General features: G+C 39.7%; 3 protein-coding genes and 2 long non-coding RNA genes across 7 annotated transcripts; 2 read left to right on the top strand and 3 right to left on the bottom strand.

The window, feature by feature from the left end:
- Positions 1-26: 26 nt before the first annotated feature.
- LOC103383366 (atlastin-2) lies at positions 27-10,763 on the top strand. Of its 3 annotated transcripts, none has more exons than XM_017035482.2 (14): positions 27-63; positions 4,138-4,469; positions 5,651-5,782; positions 5,893-5,997; positions 6,209-6,259; positions 6,769-6,825; positions 6,922-7,014; positions 7,204-7,342; positions 7,424-7,551; positions 7,821-7,877; positions 8,161-8,232; positions 8,606-9,037; positions 9,429-9,443; positions 9,850-10,763. In XM_017035482.2, the coding sequence occupies exons 2-14, from the start codon at positions 4,173-4,175 to the stop codon at positions 9,955-9,957; spliced, it is 1,686 nt and encodes a 561-aa protein (XP_016890971.1). In that variant the 5' UTR covers positions 27-63; positions 4,138-4,172; the 3' UTR covers positions 9,958-10,763. The 3 variants fall into 3 exon arrangements, with proteins under 3 accessions (XP_016890971.1, XP_008314679.1, XP_008314680.1); XM_008316457.3 differs by lacking the exon at positions 27-63 and adding an exon at positions 367-498; XM_008316458.3 differs by lacking the exons at positions 27-63; positions 9,429-9,443 and adding an exon at positions 367-498.
- On the top strand, positions 6,266-6,654 carry LOC112487450 (uncharacterized). The gene is made up of 2 exons (XR_003050533.1): positions 6,266-6,434; positions 6,467-6,654. It is a non-coding gene; the product is annotated as an uncharacterized LOC112487450 (long non-coding RNA).
- Positions 10,764-10,882: 119 nt separating the features above from the next.
- On the bottom strand, positions 10,883-11,315 carry LOC107989023 (uncharacterized). The gene is made up of 2 exons (XR_001760517.2): positions 11,174-11,315; positions 10,883-11,134 (listed from the first exon to the last, which is right to left on the bottom strand). It is a non-coding gene; the product is annotated as an uncharacterized LOC107989023 (long non-coding RNA).
- Positions 11,316-14,674: 3,359 nt separating this feature from the next.
- LOC103383365 (creatine kinase M-type) lies at positions 14,675-17,822 on the bottom strand (the record flags this gene model as incomplete). Its single annotated transcript, XM_025058457.1, has 7 exons — positions 14,675-15,580; positions 16,096-16,285; positions 16,372-16,495; positions 16,563-16,719; positions 16,849-16,981; positions 17,091-17,248; positions 17,546-17,822. Coding segments are annotated over 7 exons (1,200 nt in total), but the record flags the coding sequence as incomplete, so codon positions are not given.
- A 1,312-nt stretch (positions 17,823-19,134) lies between these two features.
- Positions 19,135-20,680, bottom strand: LOC103383364 (uncharacterized). The gene is made up of 3 exons (XM_008316455.3): positions 20,521-20,680; positions 20,319-20,437; positions 19,135-20,098 (listed from the first exon to the last, which is right to left on the bottom strand). The coding sequence occupies exons 1-3, from the start codon at positions 20,551-20,553 to the stop codon at positions 19,522-19,524; spliced, it is 729 nt and encodes a 242-aa protein (XP_008314677.1). The 5' UTR covers positions 20,554-20,680; the 3' UTR covers positions 19,135-19,521.
- Between the last annotated feature and the right edge of the window lie 628 nt (positions 20,681-21,308).

Below are 21,308 nucleotides of genomic sequence, written 5' to 3'. Positions count from 1 at the left end.
ATAACTATTCATGAGTGAAGGACGAGAACACACAATGGACAAACAACAACGATGCAACAAAAGGTTTGCGAACTTCCCTAATAAAGCTTCAGATTTCTGATGCACACTGGTGAACGTAGGATGGCGCCATTGAGCTTAACACAATGGAGAAGAGATGGCTGGTTGTCTGGAAACGCTTGAGCTTTTTCTGTTTCTGCACATTGTTATATTTATTATATTTGATATTATATTTATGACGTAAAAGATGAAAGTTTGAGCTAATTTGTTTAAGTCGGACAGTAGTTAGTAGGTTCTTGGCAGCGGCTGTCCAGAGCTGAGCTGTGACGCTCAGTTTGATGGGCGTGGCCTTCGACACCCTTTTTAGCCAGCTCGTGCTTGTGACGTCAGTGCGTTTTGCTTCCGCTCCAAGAAGCGGGCCAGGAAAGATGGCGGCGGCGGTGGCCGTGGAGAACAGCGGGCTGAAGCAGCGGAATCACAATAATAGCATCTTAACCGAAGGTGAGGGGGCGCTTTCAGGGCCTGGAAACCGTGACAGAGGGGCGAATTACTTCTGCATTGTCAGTCGCGTTCCACTAATGAAAGACGTTCCACATATTTTAAATTCTTGGTATTTTAAAGGCGCTATTATTCTGTCGAACGACCGCGTCTGTCGCTTGGCGTTCTGCTGTATCGGGAGGACACTGTTGATATTGGTTGGTGACGCCGCCTCGTTGCCGTTGCCGTAGTGGTGTTAAGCAATATTGTTGTTAGCGCTCTGCTGGCACCGCGGTTCATCTCTCCCAGCTAATTGGTTACGGTCCAGGTGCAGCTGTCAAACGGTCGCCAAGCGTTGAAATGCGGCACTAAGGAAGAGATAAAAACGATTCAAAATTCGAATAATGTTATCGTCAGTGAAAAAAAAATCGTCAATAATCTTCAAATATATATAAATATAAAATCAACTGTACAGATTTCTTGTCATCGGTCTTGATACAATAGATGTTAAACCAATAACGACACCTAGTTACTATTATGAGGCTGTTACTTGTCACTAAATACGTTCTTGCCGCCTTTTGTTCCAGTTTCAGAACTTTTTAGATGCCCCTCTTTCTAATCATGATCATGTATTTTTTTCCAAGATAATACACCATTCAGTGTTAGCTGGATGATAAATGTGAGTGGATGCCATGTTGGATGTGGGTTGTATACCACCTCACGTCTGTACCACATTGTCCGGTGAGGGAGTTAAAAAAAAAAAAACCTTAAAATTGGCATCTTGCTTGAACTTCAACATTTTTAATGTTTGGATAGCACTTTTGTACCTCCCAGGCGTAGGGAAGAATGGCCTGGCAGACGATTTCTCAATGAGCCACAACATGGCAACAAGTAAATCTTGTGACTTTAGCTAAAATGGCTGAAACCCAAGTTAAACAATGGGCAATACTGACAACACTGACACGTTGTTCTCATGGGGACATTTCAGAGTTCAAGCCTTAATTTTGTATGTTGAAATAGTTAGTGTTTGATTAGAGTTTTTCTAAGGATTAAAGATTAGTCATTATTTGTAACAGTTACAATTTGGGATAAGGAGCTTGAAAATGCATCGTCTTTGTCAGTGGTGGACGAAACACAAACCTGTTTGTTCTTGTCCCAAGTTGCTCTCAGACTCTACTATAGAAAAATTCATGGTGTCATTTGAAATTTAGACAAACTTGATCTTTGGAAACTTGACAGCCGTGGCATTCACGTGCTCTTGTTAAAACGCCATGCCTGACTCTTCCTGCTGTTGCATAACATCGTGTCCTCTAGCTCACAGGTGGCAGCTCAAACATCTGAACATTCCTGTTTCTTAACATCCTTTTCGTTTTACATTTTTAGGATTTTTGGCTGCACAATCTGTCTTTAACTTCTTTTTTCCATAATCAGGGATTTTACATTACAGAAGCTGTTGATCCAAGTCTGCCTCAATAATTAAGGTCTAATGTGTTTAATTGGGTTTCTAAAAAGCTAGGGAAAACTCAAAGATACAGAAGCTAAGCTAACTCAGGAAAAACAAATTAGCTCAGGAAAAGGCTATAATTTAGCATAAATTACTTTGTATTTTCAGTGGAATTGTGGATTTCTACACCAATAAGAGAATCTGTGAGATTAGGAAATGGGCACATAGAAATTCACATTATTATTAGTAGTAGTAGGCAAATGAGAATGAAGAATTTAAAACACAGGAATCACAAAAACCTCCAAATAAGAAGCTGCCAGTCAGTGAGGACTTCAATCCCTCTCTTTCTTTTTTTGTTATAACAACAGTGAAAAGTTTTCACCGTTTTGTCTGTACAGTGAAGTGAACACTGTTGTGTCAGCTATTTGTTTTCACTGTGTCAGAACAAAGTGAAAACAAGGGCTGTTGAAATAACCGCATCAGTGCTCGGCTCCAAAACCCAACGCGGTGTCTTTCCATTTCCTACCTCTCAGGCCACCGTTTAAAAACAACTATACTTCCATCCACTTCCATACCATATTCACCTTTGCTTGCTCTTTTATTGACGACTTATGAATGCAGATAAAAACCAGATGCTTCCTGTATATCTTGTGTTTAAATAAGAAAACATGCTTCTTAGGTGTTGAATAGAGCTGAGATGTCTTGGCCCAGTGATGGGAGTCCTTTCTGCCAAACAGTAGATTCTGGGTTCATTATCACCTGCTCAACTGATTTCAAGGGAGGTCAAGTGGTCTGAAGACTACCCAATCATTTTGCGGTATACCAGTGTGGCGTCTGTGGTCTGTAGCAGGCTTCACTGCTTTGTTTAGTTCAGGGGCGTCAAACCCAGTTTGGTTTCTGGGATGTCAAGTGAGCCGGACCAGTACAATCATAACATTTTTCTATAAATAATAATCAGTCCATGTTTTCCCCATTTTTTAAATTAATTATAATATAAAGATAATTTTACAAAAAATTCCTGAACGTGAAGTGTTTTTCATCAAGCGGGTGTATTTTGGCCTGCGGGCCACATGTTTGACACCCCTGGTCTAACCTCTCCTTTTGTTATGTTGCTGTTTATACTTGCATTGTTATCATGAGCCTTTCCTGTAATCAGTGTCTATCTAATACTTACCCAATATACAATAAAGTTCACACTTGGCAAAGTCTATATTTAAATGTTGGTTTCATAATCATTCGGGGACGCAGATTCATAGCTGAGGATCAAACACGCTGCCGTAAAAGGACCAGGATGCTTTACTTTCTCCTTGGGGTTAAACAGATTCTTGGCCTGGCCTCCTGCTACAGCAGTGAGCCTCCTCAGCTCACATCTATGCTGTGCTGCTGCTGCTGTGCTTCACTAACTGGAACAGGTCAGAAAAGGAGGTCATGTTCCTCTGTCACTTATCAACACCAGACTTTGTTGATACTCTCTGGTCAAAGTCTCTCCTCTCCCTGATGGCAGCGTTCTTCATGTCTCCCTGAAGAAGTAACCAAAGGTCTCCTGCACGTCTGGACTCCTCAATTAGGCTGAGCTCTAAATATAACGCTCTCCTTCACCCAGGCCCTTGGTGTGTTTGACTCACATGTATGGAGTTAAGGGGTTAAGTGGTAAAGGGTGAAAGTGTAACCGAGGCTGCAGCGACCGTGCTTCTGAAACAACCGGACAAAATGAATTCATACTGAACTGTTTGGTACAAATACACTTGTACTGAACACTTGTGTAAAATATCTTTAAAAAATGTGTCAAGCGCAACCATGGAGTGGAACAAAATTCCAACTTCCCCCAGAAAATGATATGACAGGACCCGACCTCTGTCTGCACGGCTGGCTGGGTTGTTGTCAGATACTTTACGTTAATTAGCAGTTAGCACAGCTAAGCCGTGTATGTCAAATGGACGCTATCTCTTAGGTTTGAGCTGTTTTGGAAAACACTGGGTATTCAGGAAAGGAAATTGACTACGGCAAATAAAATGTGTCCACATGAAGTCTATCAGTTATCCCAGGATAACTTACTGGGATTAGCACTTAAGATTGAGTGTGTTTTAGAGGTATAAAAAAACAAAACATTTGACTTATCTGTTACGTATTTGTTGACAAATGGCAAGAATGTAAAGTTTCAGTTCTCTGACTTCTTAACAACATAAAACATTGTTTTTCAACTGTGTGTGTTATTTTAGTCAACCACAGGTTAAAGTTGGACACGTCTCGTAAGATGTGGCTGAAGCAGGAGCAGCAGCAGGAACAGGAGGAGGAGGAGGAGGAGCAGGATCTGCTGGAAGAAGAGAAGGAGGAGGAAGAAGAGGAGGAGTTGTGCGGTTCCAGACCCGTCCAGATCGTGGAGGCGAATGAAGAGGAGCACTCGTTCTCACTACAGGAGGAGCAGCTGGAGAGGCTGCTCCTTCAGGAGGAGGTGCGCGACCTGCACGTGGTCGTGGTGTCTGTGGCCGGAGCTTTTCGCAAGGGCAAGTCCTTCCTGCTGGACTTCATGCTGCGCTACATGTACAGAAAGGTACGAGAGGCCCGGTCAACAGAGCAGCTGGTAGTGACAGTTGGCAACAAACTAAAAAAATTTCCATAAAAGATAATTTTGGTAGTATTTTGGTATGAACAGCCACATGTGGTAACTGGAAGCCCATTTCAGCAAAAGTTGGTACACAGGGTGTCAAATGGGCTGCATACAATCTAAGAGGATGTCAAGTGGGCCGGACCAGTTAAATCATAACATAATTAACTATAAATAAGTGTTTTTTTCTCTTTAGTTTTCCTGCAGACAAGTACATTAGCTGTATATTATTATATATATATTCATATTTTATAAAATATAATTTAACAAAAATGTCCTGAACATGAAGTGTTTGTGTATTTAATTAAAAAAAAAAAATTCATCAAACAGGCCGGATTGAAAACCCTTGTGGGCCGGTTTTGGCCCCCGGGCCATATGTTTGACACCTCTGCAATAGAAACACGTTAAACTCTAGAATGCATAGAAAAAAAGGCCAGTGTAAAGAGGATTTGACCTTGGCACATAGTGAAGTGTGTGTGTGTGTGTGTGTGTGTGTGTGGTGGGGGGGGTCGACTGTGTTGCTGTTTTTTTTCCTCAGACAGAGGAGCTTATGTGTGGATTATGAAGTGTTCACGGAGGTTCAGCTGATTAACCACACACTCCGTGTAGTATTCCTGTTCAGGACCAGTGAACAATGCAAACATTCTGTCAACTCTGGTTCAGGTTTCTGACCCTGAGCAGTTTGTGAGGATTGTCATGTGGGAGAATTTCAGCCTTTATGGTGAACAACACCTTTTCCTTTATCTGTTTTTCTATGTAGCTGTAGTTTATGTTGACATTACAGTCACCGCTGACCTCATTGTGAGCGCCCCCTGATGTTACCACCGGCCAAGAAGGCTGGCTCTGAGTGAAACGTGGCTCCAAGTCATGAGAGCAGGAAAAACAGATTGACAAAAGACACTGTGTTCCTGCGCTCTTTAAAGGAATAATCCCTGATTGTGTGTCCTGTTATAACATTTTTTTTCCAAGAGGAATTCAACTCAAGACTGAAGTTGAGTTGAAGACTCAAGACTCAGCTTCAGTCTTGAGTTGAAGTTGAAGATTGGTCACACAGTTTCAGTTGTACAGTAGCCAATAATAATGACAAACTGTGCAGAAATTTCAGCTTGTTTTTCTTTTTTCTGCAGTCTAATTGGTGGCTTGGTAGTGATGAAGAACCTCTGACCGGCTTCACGTGGCGTGGAGGCTGTGAGAGGGAAACGACAGGAATCCAGGCCTGGAATGAAGTGTTTGTGGTGGAGAAACCTGACGGGAAAAAGGTCGACACTGCCGCTGCTGCTGCTGCTGCTGCTGCTGCTGTTATTTTCTAACCTCGTGTTGTAGGAGTGTTAATGACTGACTAGCTGCTGTCGCTAATGTGTGTCTGCAGGTGGCAGTTCTCCTGGTGGACACACAGGGGGCGTTTGACAGCCAGTCTACAATCAAAGATTGTGCCACGTTGTTCGCCCTCAGCACCATGACCAGCTCTGTTCAGGTTAGCGCTCAGATTCCATATTGTAGAATAAAATCAATCGTTTTAGTTTTATCTTTTTGCCTCATTTTAGGATTTTATTTTAAAAAGGTATGTTTTAAATTTTGATGAAAAAACATTAAAAATTAAATTTTATGTAGAAAACTTTAAAATGATTCTAAACCTTTTGCATGTATGAGATTGATGGTTGTTGTTTGGGTTCTTTTTATTCCAGGTCTACAATCTGTCACAGAATGTACAGGAAGACGACCTTCAGCACCTGCAGGTTAGTTTAGGAATTGAAAATTGTAGCCACTATGTAAAAACAAACAAAACTAAAAGCATAAACAGAGTTTGGATGAATACCATGGATAAATAAAAGCTAAAATAGGCAAGTTTTGCAAAAATAAATTTCACTAAATGTGGCATTTTATTTATAAACAAAAAGAAGTAGCCACATAGTAAATGTGGCATTTTATTTATAAACAAATAGAAAAACCTAAGTATTAGATAAGATGTAAAAGAAATGATGTATAAAATAAAGACCAGCAATAAAAAAGAATGGATGATAAGAGTGAAGAACTGAGGTTTGTTAAGAATTAGGTCAGCAGATAAACCAACGTACAGGCAGTAAAGCAAAAATGAATGAAAGTAAAACTAAAAGTCGGTCAAATAAACCTCGACTTCAGATGAACTAAGATTAAAGTCAGCAGATAAAAGCTAAAAACCATTGAACCACAAGACAAAAGGATGAAAGAAACTCCAGAAAATATTCCCTTTAACTTTGTTCTTCAGCTCTTTACAGAGTACGGTCGACTGGCCTTGGAGGAGGTCTACGAGAAGCCTTTCCAGGTAGGCGCTGATCACATGACCCACTTCAACGTCTCAGGTTTTTTACAACAAAAACAGTGTTTCACCATTTAAAAAAAAATGACTTCTTCATTCTAGACTCTGATGTTCCTGATCCGAGACTGGAGCTACCCGTACGAGTATTCCTACGGTCTGGAAGGTGGAAAAAAATTCCTGGACAAACGTCTGCAGGTCAGGTCTCACAGCAATAAACGTTGGAGCTTTAACTGAAAATGTTCAGTTAAAATGAAGCTCTATGACTAGTTAGATGGGTTCCTCAGATCAGTTTTTACAATTTGGCTCAGATATCAAAGAGCTGGAACAATATCCCAGGAATGACCTGGAAACCCTGGACCTAAAGTCGCTGCTGTTTGTCTTCAGGTAAAGCAAAACCAACACGAGGAGCTGCAGAACGTCAGGAAACACATCCATTCATGTTTCTCCAAAATCGGCTGCTTTCTGCTGCCACACCCGGGCCTCAAGGTGGCCACCAACCCTCACTTTGATGGCCGCCTCCATGGTTAGATGGGATGTTGAAATTGATACTGAGTTAAATCCACTGTTGAGCGTTGGGTTGATGGTTTTTACCGCTGTGTCCCAGACATTGATGAAGACTTTAAGCGGGAGCTGGTGAATCTGGTGCCTGCGCTGCTGTCTCCAGAAAACCTGGTGGAAAAAGAGATCGGAGGAGTGAAGATCACCTGCAGAGATCTGCTGCACTACTACAAGGTGAGTGACGGAGTCGCCGTTCAGAATAAAGTGTTGGCGTAACAGACAGTTTTAGTCAGGTTTGTTTGACTCAGGTCAGAAGGTCATCACAACAACAAAACAGATTGGCAGCAAAGTTGTGATGTCACTGGAAAAAAGTTTGTTTACAAAACGTTTGTGTGAGTAAAAAGTCATAGGTTTCTGAGAGTAATATTCCTTATCATATCGTATAACTTGAGAATTGTGGAGACCTCAGGTGGTCACTGTCCCCTTGCTTTTGTGTTTTGCAGGCTTACATGAAGATCTACCAGGGGGAGGAGCTTCCTCATCCCAAGTCCATGCTGCAGGTCAGTTCACATCATGAGGCGGACACTTCACAATGACATCATCAGTACAGATTATGGAGATTACTGAAACTTAAGGAGGAAGAAGGAAAAACGTTTCAAGCTTCCAGCAGGGCCCAAGGACCAACAGGGGGCGCCCAAAGTGCAGTCAGAGCGTAATGCACAGTTGTGACATTCGTTCTATGACTGTCAACACCGGGCATGATCGCAAAATGAAGGTTTTGTTTGTTTGGTTTTGAGGTTGTGGACCGTGTCCGTGTTAATCTGAGTTGTCGTCTGTTTCCAGGCCACGGCTGAAGCCAATAACCTTGTAGCTGTAGCCGGAGCCAAAGACTTGTACAACAACGGTATGAAGCAGGTAAAGAAAAGGTTGATTGATTTTTTTAAATGTATTCTACAGCCAACCTGTGTCCCTCTGGTGGAGTGAGTGGTGGTGCTTTTAAAACAAAAACATTTAACCATAGCCCTGTAACACTGTGACTACGACGCACTTTTAAAACAAAAACATTTAACCATAGGAACTCGTGCTACACTACAGGCTAATTTATAAGCCCATTTATTTCATGTTTTACTTTTAGCCTTTACTGTCCTGTAACACTGTGACTACAACGCAGCAGCTGTGTGCGCTAAGGAAGGCTAGCTAAAAAGCAAAGTGACATTAAACATTAAAAGCCGGTACATCTAAGTTCTCTGCTCCGAGTCCTGACCCATTTCCTGTTTCATGGCGTCAGATCTGTGGTGGAGACAAACCCTACATTTCTCCCGTGGAGCTGGAGCGCCGGCACCGTGAGCTGCAGCAAACGTCAGTGCGAAACTTCCGTTCGGTAAAGAAGATGGGAGGAGAGGATTTCTGCCGGCGCTACCAAGAGCAGCTGGAGGCGGAGCTGGACGAAGCCTACGTCAACTTCTGCAAGCACAATGACGGCAAGAACATCTTCCATGCGGCGCGGACGCCAGCCACACTCTGCGTCCTCATGTTCCTCACATACCTGGGCTCCATGATCACAGGGTTTGTGGGGGTCACTCTTGTGGCCATGCTGTGTAACCTTGTGATGGGGATCGCCCTGCTGGCGCTCTGCCTCTGGGCCTACACCAAATACTCTGGAGAGTACCGAGAAGTGGGCGGAGCCATTGACTGTGTGGCTGAGACGCTGTGGGAACAGGTGAGTTGTTTTGGTTTTTTTAATCTATTCTGTTTTTTGTTATGTCATCTTCATCCCTTCTTTCTCTGCCTCCTCAGCTCTTCTTTTTTCCTTCTCTCCTTCCTCGGTTCCTCTTTCTCTGACCTCTAGTTGCAGTTAACTTTTCCTCTTCTCATAATGTCTCACTTTTTCTCATCAACTTCAAACCATCATTCATTTTCTGTTGTGTCTAAACCTTTTTTTTCTAGTGTTCATTTTCTTGTTTACTTCAATCAACAGTAGTCCATCTTTCCCCATTTCTTTCTTTTAGATTTATCTTCTTTTGCCTTTATTTTCAAGATTGCGGACAAATCCACGTTTCCTCTTTTCCTAAATCCTTTCCTGTTTTCTCTCTTCCTTTTTCTGCTCTCAGAGGACTCCACGAAAGGTGAGCCTTTCTGACCCTTTCCTCATAAAGGAAATGTTTATTCTTCTGTGTTTTAATGGCAGCTTTCATGTAGCATTACTGCCCCCTAATGGCTCAATTGTGTACTTCGCCATAGAATTTCTCCAACCACATGCACAAAAGAGTCTCTACTAATAATTAGTTTTCTGTTATTTTGTGTGTGTGTGAATTACTGGTTGCAGACTTCAGGCTTTGGGAAACAAAGCTTTTAATGAAAGTGTTGACTCTCAGCCCTGACCTGTTTAACTCACTAACATGAGGTCTTATCTATGAAAATCTGTTTACAAATGTGAAGATAATTATGAAGAATCTTTTCTGATATTTTTTTTTCTGTACTTTTTCTCTACTTGAAGCTCACTTATCTGGTTTGCGTTCGTTTTCTGTCCAGGTTTTATCCAAACTGTTGGAAGTCCTTCAGAATCGTTTCAGGTTGGGGGGGCTGATGTTCATGCTGAGGCCCCACTTTACCTCCAACAACGTCAAGAAGAAAAACTAGCATCACTACATTGTAATTATTTTATTTCCACCCTCCTCCTTTGTGTCTCTCTCTATCTCTCTCTCTCTGTGAGAACAATTTTTCAAATGGAGTGTAAATTGTTTTTTCTTTTGGGCTCTAGATGAAGGTCTGTATTATAGTGTAGTGAGTGGGACTGACAGATATATATACACACACATATATATATATATAGATATAGTTGATTTGAAGGGGCCATGAATTTGTCGCTCCTCATCGTCGCAGGTGCATGGTTACCTGTTGACGCTGACGAGTACCAACACATAAGGACCACATCCACAGAAGTTCCTTTTTGACGCTCGGAAATACGCATCATGAACCAAAGTTTACAGCTGAACTTTAGACACTGACTTTTTTTTTTTTTTGCAGGATCTGATATTAGCTCAAATTGTTGTGTAACACTATTGTACAAAGTTGCAGTAAGTTCTACCTGTAGTTAACGCCTCGTGACCTGCATGTGTGTAGACACCCCGGCCTGGAGACAAGTGAATTCTAATTGGAAACCATACAGTTGCAACTCCTGACTTAGGGTAGCTCAGACAGAGGCTGTTGTGGCGCCCCCTGTAGGCGGGAGACCAAACATTCAACTTGACATTGAGAAATGCTGCTTTCTTTTTTAAATGCACAGTTATGTTGAAATTTGAACAAATGTAAACAGCACAAAGGCCTTTGATCAGTTGCCAATAGTTGGCGCTATTTAGTGCTTCTTGGCACACTCGTTTAAACAGAGGTAAACCTGGGCATAATTAGTCTTTTTTTTTTAACCCTTATTGTCATTAAGAGGTTAATTATTTTTGAACAAAATTGGGTTTTTTCCCTCTTACTTTTCGATTCAGTCATCTCAACTCCATAACAACCATAAACTGACAAACTTTATCAACAGAACTGGGCGCAACAAAATTGGGGTTGCGATTTTTTTTAATTTTTTTTTTTGGTTTTTTCTTTCCATGTTCCTGAAATTTGCATTTTTTTCGCTCAGTGAACAGACATCACATTTGTTCAATATCCTGATATTTCCCTAATGTAAAAATGTTCAAAATATTTGTTTTACATATTTTATGGGTAAACATGACAATGTAATGTGAATTGAGCCCCTTTTTATTACATTCATATTTAAGAAATTTTTAATGTGTTTTTACGCATTCATTCCTCTTCTTTTCTTTTTTTCTTTTTTGTCGAATTACACATTTTAAGGCACTTTTTTTTTTTTCTTTTTTGTCGTATTACACATTTTAAGGCTTTGCCTCATGTTGCACAGTTTGTCAATCACTAAAAACAAATTCAAACCTCAATCTTCATACAAACCTCTAGGGGGCCTCGTTTTCAAAAAGACTGAAAAATTCCAATCCTGACTTTCTGGTTGTAGCATTCTTAGCATTTAACGTCATATTGTAGAGCAGATTTGTTTTTGACGGTTTCGTTCTGTACAGTGGCATCTCTCAGACTATCACAAATACAAAGGGCATGTGTCCGAACCTATACATATATAAATACAACTTTTCTAGAGCTTTTTTTTAGCAGGAAGAGGAGCGGCTTCTTAGTCGTTCAACTCTCTAATGTAAAGGAATGCTAAAATGATTCTTTTTTTGTGGATATGTCAAATGTAATTCCTGTCTTTTCCCATATATAAAGTATGTGATTTGTAAATTTGATCTATCACGGCAAGCGATATGACACTGTCCCCTGCTGGCGAAGGATGTTTATATTTTTTGTCATCTGTTGCGTTTTAAAATAACTTTTATTTTTAGTACACAACATTGAAAGCCAAACGTCTACAACACTTAGTAATGTCTATTTCTATGTACATGTAATTTATTTTACTCTTAATTTTCTTTATTTGCATATGTCTGAAAATTATAATTAAAGAGTTACGTTTTTTTTGTTTTTGTTTTGTGGATAAGTCTCAGCACAGAACCGTTACATCGACTTTAATAACTGTACTCGCTGTAAACAACTCGTGTACACAGGTCCTGCGTAAAACTATGCCTAAATCGTAGGGATAACTTTCATTCGGAAATCTTCAGAAGTGATTAAAAGCCTCTAATAATTAATAAAAAATAACTAATAACGTTAGCCAAACTTAGCTGTTAGGCTAAGTTAGGCAGAATATTTAAAATTGTCCTTCAAACATCTAAAGAAAAAATTAGCCTTAGCAACACAGTGTAAGTACAGGTAATCAAACATTTGGAAAATGGCGGACAAAAATATTTTTTTCAAAAGAGGAAAACGTAGCTGAACAGCTAAAAGTTGTGACAGGTTAAAAACAAATAGCCAGTTCAAATGTAGCTCTATTTCTGAGAAGGTACGAGCTCATCGATGTCTCCGTTCTTCTCCAGTATCTTTTCCATGTTTACGAGAAGTTTGACGCCGTCCACCACCAGCTGAGTCAGCGCTACCTCGCTCTCGCCTGTTTTTTGTTCCGAAGATTTTCTTTATTTTTTTATTTAAAATTTAAACGCGAGGATAATATACTTTTTTAAAACCTAACATAACAGACCAAAACTTCAATAAATTGCAGTAAAAAAAAGACACCTGAACAAAAAAGGGTTGCATTGAGCCTTTATTTTCAAGATTGCGGACAAATCCACGTTTCCTCTTTTCCTAAATCCTTTCCTGTTTTCTCTCTTCCTTTTTCTGCTCTCAGAGGACTCCACGAAAGGTGAGCCTTTCTGACCCTTTCCTCATAAAGGAAATGTTTATTCTTCTGTGTTTTAATGGCAGCTTTCATGTAGCATTACTGCCCCCTAATGGCTCAATTGTGTACTTCGCCATAGAATTTCTCCAACCACATGCACAAAAGAGTCTCTACTAATAATTACTTTCTGAGTGGGTTATTTTGTGTGTGTGAATCACTGGTTGCAGACTTCAGGCTTTGGGAAACAAAGCTTTTAATGAAAGTGTTGACTCTCAGCCCTGACCTGTTTAACTCACTAACATGAGGTCTTATCTATGAAAATCTGTTTACAAATGTGAAGATAATTATGAAGAATCTTTTCTGATATTTTTTTTTCTGTACTTTTTCTCTACTTGAAGCTCACTTATCTGGTTTGCGTTCGTTTTCTGTCCAGGTTTTATCCAAACTGTTGGAAGTCCTTCAGAATCGTTTCAGGTTGGGGGGGCTGATGTTCATGCTGAGGCCCCACTTTACCTCCAACAACGTCAAGAAGAAAAACTAGCATCACTACATTGTAATTATTTTATTTCCACCCTCCTCCTTTGTGTCTCTCTCTATCTCTCTCTCTCTGTGAGAACAATTTTTCAAATGGAGTGTAAATTGTTTTTTCTTTTGGGCTCTAGATGAAGGTCTGTATTATAGTGTAGTGAGTGGGACTGACAGATATATATACACACACATATATATATATATAGATATAGTTGATTTGAAGGGGCCATGAATTTGTCGCTCCTCATCGTCGCAGGTGCATGGTTACCTGTTGACGCTGACGAGTACCAACACATAAGGACCACATCCACAGAAGTTCCTTTTTGACGCTCGGAAATACGCATCATGAACCAAAGTTTACAGCTGAACTTTAGACACTGACTTTTTTTTTTTTTTGCAGGATCTGATATTAGCTCAAATTGTTGTGTAACACTATTGTACAAAGTTGCAGTAAGTTCTACCTGTAGTTAACGCCTCGTGACCTGCATGTGTGTAGACACCCCGGCCTGGAGACAAGTGAATTCTAATTGGAAACCATACAGTTGCAACTCCTGACTTAGGGTAGCTCAGACAGAGGCTGTTGTGGCGCCCCCTGTAGGCGGGAGACCAAACATTCAACTTGACATTGAGAAATGCTGCTTTCTTTTTTAAATGCACAGTTATGTTGAAATTTGAACAAATGTAAACAGCACAAAGGCCTTTGATCAGTTGCCAATAGTTGGCGCTATTTAGTGCTTCTTGGCACACTCGTTTAAACAGAGGTAAACCTGGGCATAATTAGTCTTTTTTTTTTAACCCTTATTGTCATTAAGAGGTTAATTATTTTTGAACAAAATTGGGTTTTTTCCCTCTTACTTTTCGATTCAGTCATCTCAACTCCATAACAACCATAAACTGACAAACTTTATCAACAGAACTGGGCGCTGTTTTTCCTGTGTTGCGATTTTTTTTAATTTTTTTTTTTGGTTTTTTCTTTCCATGTTCCTGAAATTTGCATTTTTTTCGCTCAGTGAACAGACATCACATTTGTTCAATATCCTGATATTTCCCTAATGTAAAAATGTTCAAAATATTTGTTTTACATATTTTATGGGTAAACATGACAATGTAATGTGAATTGAGCCCCTTTTTATTACATTCATATTTAAGAAATTTTTAATGTGTTTTTACGCATTCATTCCTCTTCTTTTCTTTTTTTTTTTTCTTTTTTGTCGTATTACACATTTTAAGGCTTTGCCTCATGTTGCACAGTTTGTCAATCACTAAAAACAAATTCAAACCTCAATCTTCATACAAACCTCTAGGGGGCCTCGTTTTCAAAAAGACTGAAAAATTCCAATCCTGACTTTCTGGTTGTAGCATTCTTAGCATTTAACGTCATATTGTAGAGCAGATTTGTTTTTGACGGTTTCGTTCTGTACAGTGGCATCTCTCAGACTATCACAAATACAAAGGGCATGTGTCCGAACCTATACATATATAAATACAACTTTTCTAGAGCTTTTTTTTAGCAGGAAGAGGAGCGGCTTCTTAGTCGTTCAACTCTCTAATGTAAAGGAATGCTAAAATGATTCTTTTTTTGTGGATATGTCAAATGTAATTCCTGTCTTTTCCCATATATAAAGTATGTGATTTGTAAATTTGATCTATCACGGCAAGCGATATGACACTGTCCCCTGCTGGCGAAGGATGTTTATATTTTTTGTCATCTGTTGCGTTTTAAAATAACTTTTATTTTTAGTACACAACATTGAAAGCCAAACGTCTACAACACTTAGTAATGTCTATTTCTATGTACATGTAATTTATTTTACTCTTAATTTTCTTTATTTGCATATGTCTGAAAATTATAATTAAAGAGTTACGTTTTTTTTGTTTTTGTTTTGTGGATAAGTCTCAGCACAGAACCGTTACATCGACTTTAATAACTGTACTCGCTGTAAACAACTCGTGTACACAGGTCCTGCGTAAAACTATGCCTAAATCGTAGGGATAACTTTCATTCGGAAATCTTCAGAAGTGATTAAAAGCCTCTAATAATTAATAAAAAATAACTAATAACGTTAGCCAAACTTAGCTGTTAGGCTAAGTTAGGCAGAATATTTAAAATTGTCCTTCAAACATCTAAAGAAAAAATTAGCCTTAGCAACACAGTGTAAGTACAGGTAATCAAACATTTGGAAAATGGCGGACAAAAATATTTTTTTCAAAAGAGGAAAACGTAGCTGAACAGCTAAAAGTTGTGACAGGTTAAAAACAAATAGCCAGTTCAAATGTAGCTCTATTTCTGAGAAGGTACGAGCTCATCGATGTCTCCGTTCTTCTCCAGTATCTTTTCCATGTTTACGAGAAGTTTGACGCCGTCCACCACCAGCTGAGTCAGCGCTACCTCGCTCTCACCGAAGGTCCCTGCGTTGCTCACTGTGTACACTCCCGTCGACTCTGGAAGGAACAAAAATCACATGATAACTTCAACTTCACTGTTTACTACAACTTGGATGAAGAGTCCATCAAAAGTAGAGAGTGTTTGGGCAAAATTAGCAGAAAAAAACCCTAAGTATTTCCAATGATATTCAGCCATCACCTCTCCCTAAAGTTCTAATTAACAATTTTATTTTTGTTTTTAAAGGACTCTAACGAATTAAAAAAAATAGACAGGAATGTATCAACCTCTATGTACTGTATTGTAAAATTATTTATTCTCTCTTTAAACTATATAGTGAGCTGTAGAGAGGCTACAGTTAGCACAACAATGCTAGAATATAGTCATCAATAATTAAATGCTCTTATGTTCGTCATGTCCGTTAAACACGTCAATTCACTACAAATTGCCAAGAAAAGGTTTAGAGACAGTAGAACATAGATATAAAGACAAAAAAAAGTTGTAAGCAAAGATATACCGAGAGGTTCTCACAGAACTCGCCCTCTTTAGCTTAACTACATAGGAACTGCAGTACCTGTGGAGACCATGTGGAGGCGCAGTCTAATCAGGACGTCCTGCAGGCGGCGCTGAGTGGGTAGTAGTTTCAATCTCAGTTTGATTCGAACCCTAAAACCAGTTCCTACTTCAGTGGGAGAGCTGCTCAGCCAGCCCAGCTGCTGCTTCCAGATAAAAGGGTGTCTCAGCTGGCTGTAGATCACCCCCAACTGGCCAAAACAGGAATAACATCAATCAGCTGATAACGGTTTAACATCCGTTGGTATATTGTACACGTTGTTTGAATCTGTAGGACCTTCTGCAGTTTAGCAAAGATGAATTTAAAAGCCTCAGCCACATCAGCATCGTGTCGTGTGGTCACCAGTTTAAGGTGGTCTTCTATATTGATCCAGACCACCAGGCTGTTGTCGTCACTCAACCTGCACAAAAACATGTGATTAAAAAACGTTTGTTTGTTTTTTTTTTTCAACCCTAACTGTCACTGACCAAACAGCCCTGGCATCGGGCCAGTCACGAGCTGCGCCGGTGCGGAGCTGAAACTGTGACGGTGGACTCAGCTTCAGAGCGCACTGTTGCTCCTGGTCCAGGTCCTTCAGTAGGTGTAGTTGACCAGGGAGGTCCTCCTCCCCAAACCGCTGCAGCGCTGCCGCAAAAAAAGAAAGACAGAAACTGCCTGCATTTTTATTACTATTTAATTGTTTGATTGTTTTTGGATACTTTTGTGACTGAGCGGTTTTTTTTTCTAATTAAAAGGTATGTGAACATGCAATACCCCTCTTGGCCAGTTGAAGGAGCTGCCTGCGCTCTCCTCTACTGCAGTGAATTGGGAAGCAGTAGTCCTCCACGCTACGAACAATTGTCATTTCACAACCTAGGACGTATGACCTGTCCAGGTCTTCGCTGCCCTGCAGGACCAAGCACGAGTGACTTCCTTCAACTTGGGTGACGTCACATTTTATGACGACTCATCAGACATTTACACTGACAAACAACAAACAAATACGTCCAACCTACTTTCAGGTTAGAGTGGTTGAAGTCGCTGTTGGGCGTCTGACTGTCCACCTTGTGTTTGTGGTACGCTTCAATGACCCGGTCAAAGAAGTCGCAGAACAGGATGTAGGACTGAGCATCGCCCGCCACACACCCGGCGGACACCGGGCCACAGCGCTCACCTTCGTACACACCGAGTGAAGAAATAAGAAAGATTTTACAACATGAAGTGACTGCGCATGCTAACAAACTTCACTGCTTACGTTAAATGTAAGCAATATATTATATTTTCATATTTCTGCTGTAGTTTTTAATGTAAAGAAAAATAAATCACAACATTACAAATTTTATAACAAAAGCAGTTTTGTAACGGTCATTTTACGATTTTCTTTCTAAATGAAAATGTAAAATGTTCTTATTATAATGCTAATAAGTAATTTTTTTTATTGAACTTTTTCTTTACACCAGTGTGACGTCACCTGGTTCCTCCAGGCCAGGGCGTATGACATCATCAAAGATAACGCCACTGTCGGTGCATCGGTGGAACTGTCGGCGGTACATGGCCGGGGTGAGGATCTGCCCCATCAGGGTGGCGTTTCTGCGCAGGTCAGGAAACTCTTCGTCTGGGGAACGTCTGTTCAGGTGGAACCGAGCCATTGGGTCAGGGGGAACCAAACTCTGGACACACAGCAAAATAAATAAATAAATAAAAGTAGCTGATGACGATAATTCAGGGGAATTCTTCTTAGCGTCACATTAAGATAATCTTTGTCTGATTGGCTCTGATTTGGTCTTTATCTAAATTTCAGATAAAATTCGAAATTGAATTTTGTCTTTTAGATTTCTTTCTTCCTTAATGTGGATTTACATTTCAGATACATTTGTGTGAAAACATGATATTATTACCTCTAAAACTGGTCTGTACTTCATTTCCAAAGGGAACAAAACAGTAGCTGTGGGGAAAAAAGCAAAACATTCATTATGAATACAATTTCACTCCTGTGTTTAAGATTTGGCAAAATATTAGCCTTGAATATTATATATAAAGAAACAATGTATCACAGAATATTCCAGAAACAACACTGAGACCAATCACATTAGCCATCACACTGAATCAGTTTCCTGTCCTTTCTTTTTTTTTTTTTTTTTACAAAAGCGTTAAGACCAGTTTGACCACACTCACGTTTGACCTTCCACATGTCGGGGGAGCGATGGCGGCCGTCAGAATAAGAGCCCAGAATAGCGTTGGTCTTTGTGTCTGCATTAGTTTTTGATTCCAGCGGGAGTCACATTACAGTCCAGACAAAGAGGAGCTTTTTATATCTGATTGTGACATCACCGCCGTTAAAAGAGTCAAAAACAAAGAAGAAGAGGAAAACATAGAAATATACATCAGTAAAAGTTTTGATGAAACTTTTAAGGGTATATTGTGCAGGTTTGCCTTAAGAATTATAGGACTATAGGACCATACAAAATGGTGTTTTGGTTTTAGTTATTAATTCTTTGAATTTACTACTTTTTCTTTATGTTGAAAGTAGTAGAGATCCTCATAAATGTATATATTTTAGGGCTCGGATTTTAATACCTTTATCTTGATAGATAATGCAACTTCTTAAGTTATTTTCTTGTAATACCAACAACACACCTGTAGGGGGCTGTAATGCACTTTTGTTTTTCACCTCTGGAAAAAATACATTGAATGCATTTAGTGACGTCGGTGCACAAGAAAGTTTTGCTCAGTGGTGAGGACAGACAAGAGACCACATCGTCTTTGTGTGTGTGTTTTCTTGTTCTGTGACCCGTTGTGTCCCACAATACTTTCTGGCATCTTTTCTCATCTTACTGTATTCTCAGTATTCTCTGTGTCTCTTACTTTAAATACAGTATTGTGTGTGTGTGCCCCGTTTTTGACGATTTTCTTTTTTTTATTATTTACAATTTGAAACAATTAAAAAAAATACAAACAAGGACAAACACTTTTTGGCCAAAAATACTTTTTAAAACCTAACATAACAGACCAAAACTTCAATAAATTGCAGTAAAAAAAGACACCTGAACAAAAAAAGGGTTGCATTGAGCGAAGCTTTAATCGGAAAAAAAACCATTACAGCTTTAAATGGTTAACAATGATTTAAGGCGTTTCCAAAGTTCTGATACATAGCCAGCAGAGGGCGGAAGAAAACAGAAAACTACTTTTGGAGACAGGGACAATTAGGGGACTGGTCATCTGCTGCTTACTGTGGTTACTGCAGTAAAAAAAACTCCAACGTCACAGGAACGTTTTGACCTTTTAAACTTGTGTGACATTAATTGGCCACAAGAGGCAGTAGATGATCAATAGCTCCTGTGTCCCTGCAACATTCAAAAGGAGTTTACTTTAAAGCTGTGCGTTGCATTCTTGTTGAACTTATGCATGTTCTCAGATTTGTGTCTTTCAAGACATTTTCATCTGACTCTAACCTGAAATGCAAAATGTGTCAATCCCGTTTTTGTTAAAGCACTTAACACACGTGTTATTATTACAGCGGAATATGTTTCTGCGACCAATTCTTTTGGCTACCTGCTTAAGGGCATTTTTCTGGTCTTCTTCAGTAAACTGAAACACTTTCCCTTGAGCATTTTGATTGTTAGGATTTGGCTGGAATACGTCGGAAAACACAAAAGCAAATCTGGACCACTTTTTCAACTTTGCGATTTCTCCCAGGATGTTTCCAGGATGTTTGGGGTCTGCGCATTTTGTGGCACACGGTGATGCTTTAACATAGAAAAGAATCCAATCTCTATTTAATTGGTTTTGGTTATACCAACTGCGCAAGAGGTTGGCCACACGTGCCTCAGCATGATCGGTTGTCCATTCATTTGGACGAGGTCTGGCCGCCATCACCCTATCACTTACAAACACCCTGTCCTGTTGGAATACTCTCTTTACATTGTTGACACTGTCAAGACCTTGAAAAAATGAACTTGGGTCTTCGTTGTTGTTGGGGCCCTGAATTCTCAGAGCCATACTGTACATGTTGTTCAGTGGATACCTGGTGTAAAGAAGAAAGAACCGATCCGTGAGATTCAGCACAGAGATAGAACCAGTGTGAACATGTACTGTAGGTCATGAACAAGTGAGGAAAAAACTCAGCTGATATCAAAGTTATGTTCGTAAAGATACTGTGTCCCCTGTGTTATTTTAGGACAGTCCATGATCTCCATCGTTTAGATCAAATCTAAGTCTTAAGGATGATGACGTGGTCCACTCACTTGGTTTTCATGGCCTTATAATACTTGAAGACTTTCTGAGGATCCATTGCAGCAGAGGCATCAGTCCACACAAGGACAAGCAGGGAGGCAGTCAACCAAACCATAGTATTGGCCATTTTCTAAAGAAAACACACAGTAAATAAAAACACTGAACATTGTCATTATCATCTTGAATGTTAAAGTAAGTTGAAGCAATATTTACCTCCGATGTCTGAGAGTTTTGAATGCTGGTCATGGTTTGGTGTTCGTCTAAAGATGAGGATGATGTCGATGACGATGACGACGATTCTCTCGAAGTCTGTTCACGATCATAAGGCTGGTTTTATTTATACCAAAGTAGGGACGTTTACTTTGTCCTTTTATGGAGATACTTCAAGAAATAAGGAAGCTGTTTCAATTTAGGAAGTAAACAAAAAGGGTAGCGCGTTGGGTTTTTGTTATCTTCTTATCTTTTTGGGGTGAAGTGCTCAGTTTGAGTCTTTGACATAAAAAGGAAGTATTAAAGATAAGCTTTCAGCTGATATTATAATGCAATTTCTTTAATGTCCCTGGAAATGCTGCTAAATATAAAATATATTTAATAACACATTGTATACTGTCTCGCACCAACACAATGAAACTGTAGGGCAGGGATTCCCAAATGGTGAGAAGCTAAGAAAGAAATGTGATGGCTGTCATTTCCTTTGTAAAATCTAAAATAAAAAGTAGGGATGTCCGATAAAATCTGCCGACCGATATTATTGGACCTATATTAGCATAATTATGTAATATCTGTAAGAGTTCGTTATCAGACTGTATGTACAACGCTGGTCCCAGCAACTCAGTGGTTTGTGCAGATAAATAAATAAATAAATATTACCAGGCGCTCGATAGTATTTCGATCTGTGTGTGGGTGGAAAAAAAACGAATTGAGAAAATAATTGAGAAACACTACTTTAATCCTTTAACCCTCAGTGGGTACGGGGCACCTTAGCTCCTTAACCACCAGGC

The sequence above is a fragment of the Cynoglossus semilaevis genome, chromosome 9 (assembly GCF_000523025.1).
Source record: "Cynoglossus semilaevis isolate Cse_v1.0 chromosome 9, Cse_v1.0, whole genome shotgun sequence".
NCBI classification, from domain to species: Eukaryota; Metazoa; Chordata; class Actinopteri; order Pleuronectiformes; family Cynoglossidae; genus Cynoglossus; species Cynoglossus semilaevis.
Note: the sequence above shows the minus strand (reverse complement) of the source record. Positions and strands in the feature narration are given on the sequence as shown.

Coding starts and splice junctions, on each gene's coding strand:
- LOC103383364 (XM_008316455.3), bottom strand. CDS start 20,553: ATGACCAGCATTCAAAACTCTCAGACATCGGAG. Junction 20,438..20,520: donor AAAACTCTCAGACATCGGAG/GTAAATATTGCT, acceptor TGTTTTCTTTAG/AAAATGGCCAATACTATGGT. Junction 20,099..20,318: donor TATAAGGCCATGAAAACCAA/GTGAGTGGACCA, acceptor TCTTTACACCAG/GTATCCACTGAACAACATGT.
- LOC103383366 (XM_008316457.3), top strand. CDS start 426: ATGGCGGCGGCGGTGGCCGTGGAGAACAGCGGGCTGAAGCAGCGGAAT. Junction 7,015..7,203: donor TCCTGGACAAACGTCTGCAG/GTCAGGTCTCAC, acceptor GTTTGTCTTCAG/GTAAAGCAAAACCAACACGA. Junction 7,878..8,160: donor ATCCCAAGTCCATGCTGCAG/GTCAGTTCACAT, acceptor GTCTGTTTCCAG/GCCACGGCTGAAGCCAATAA.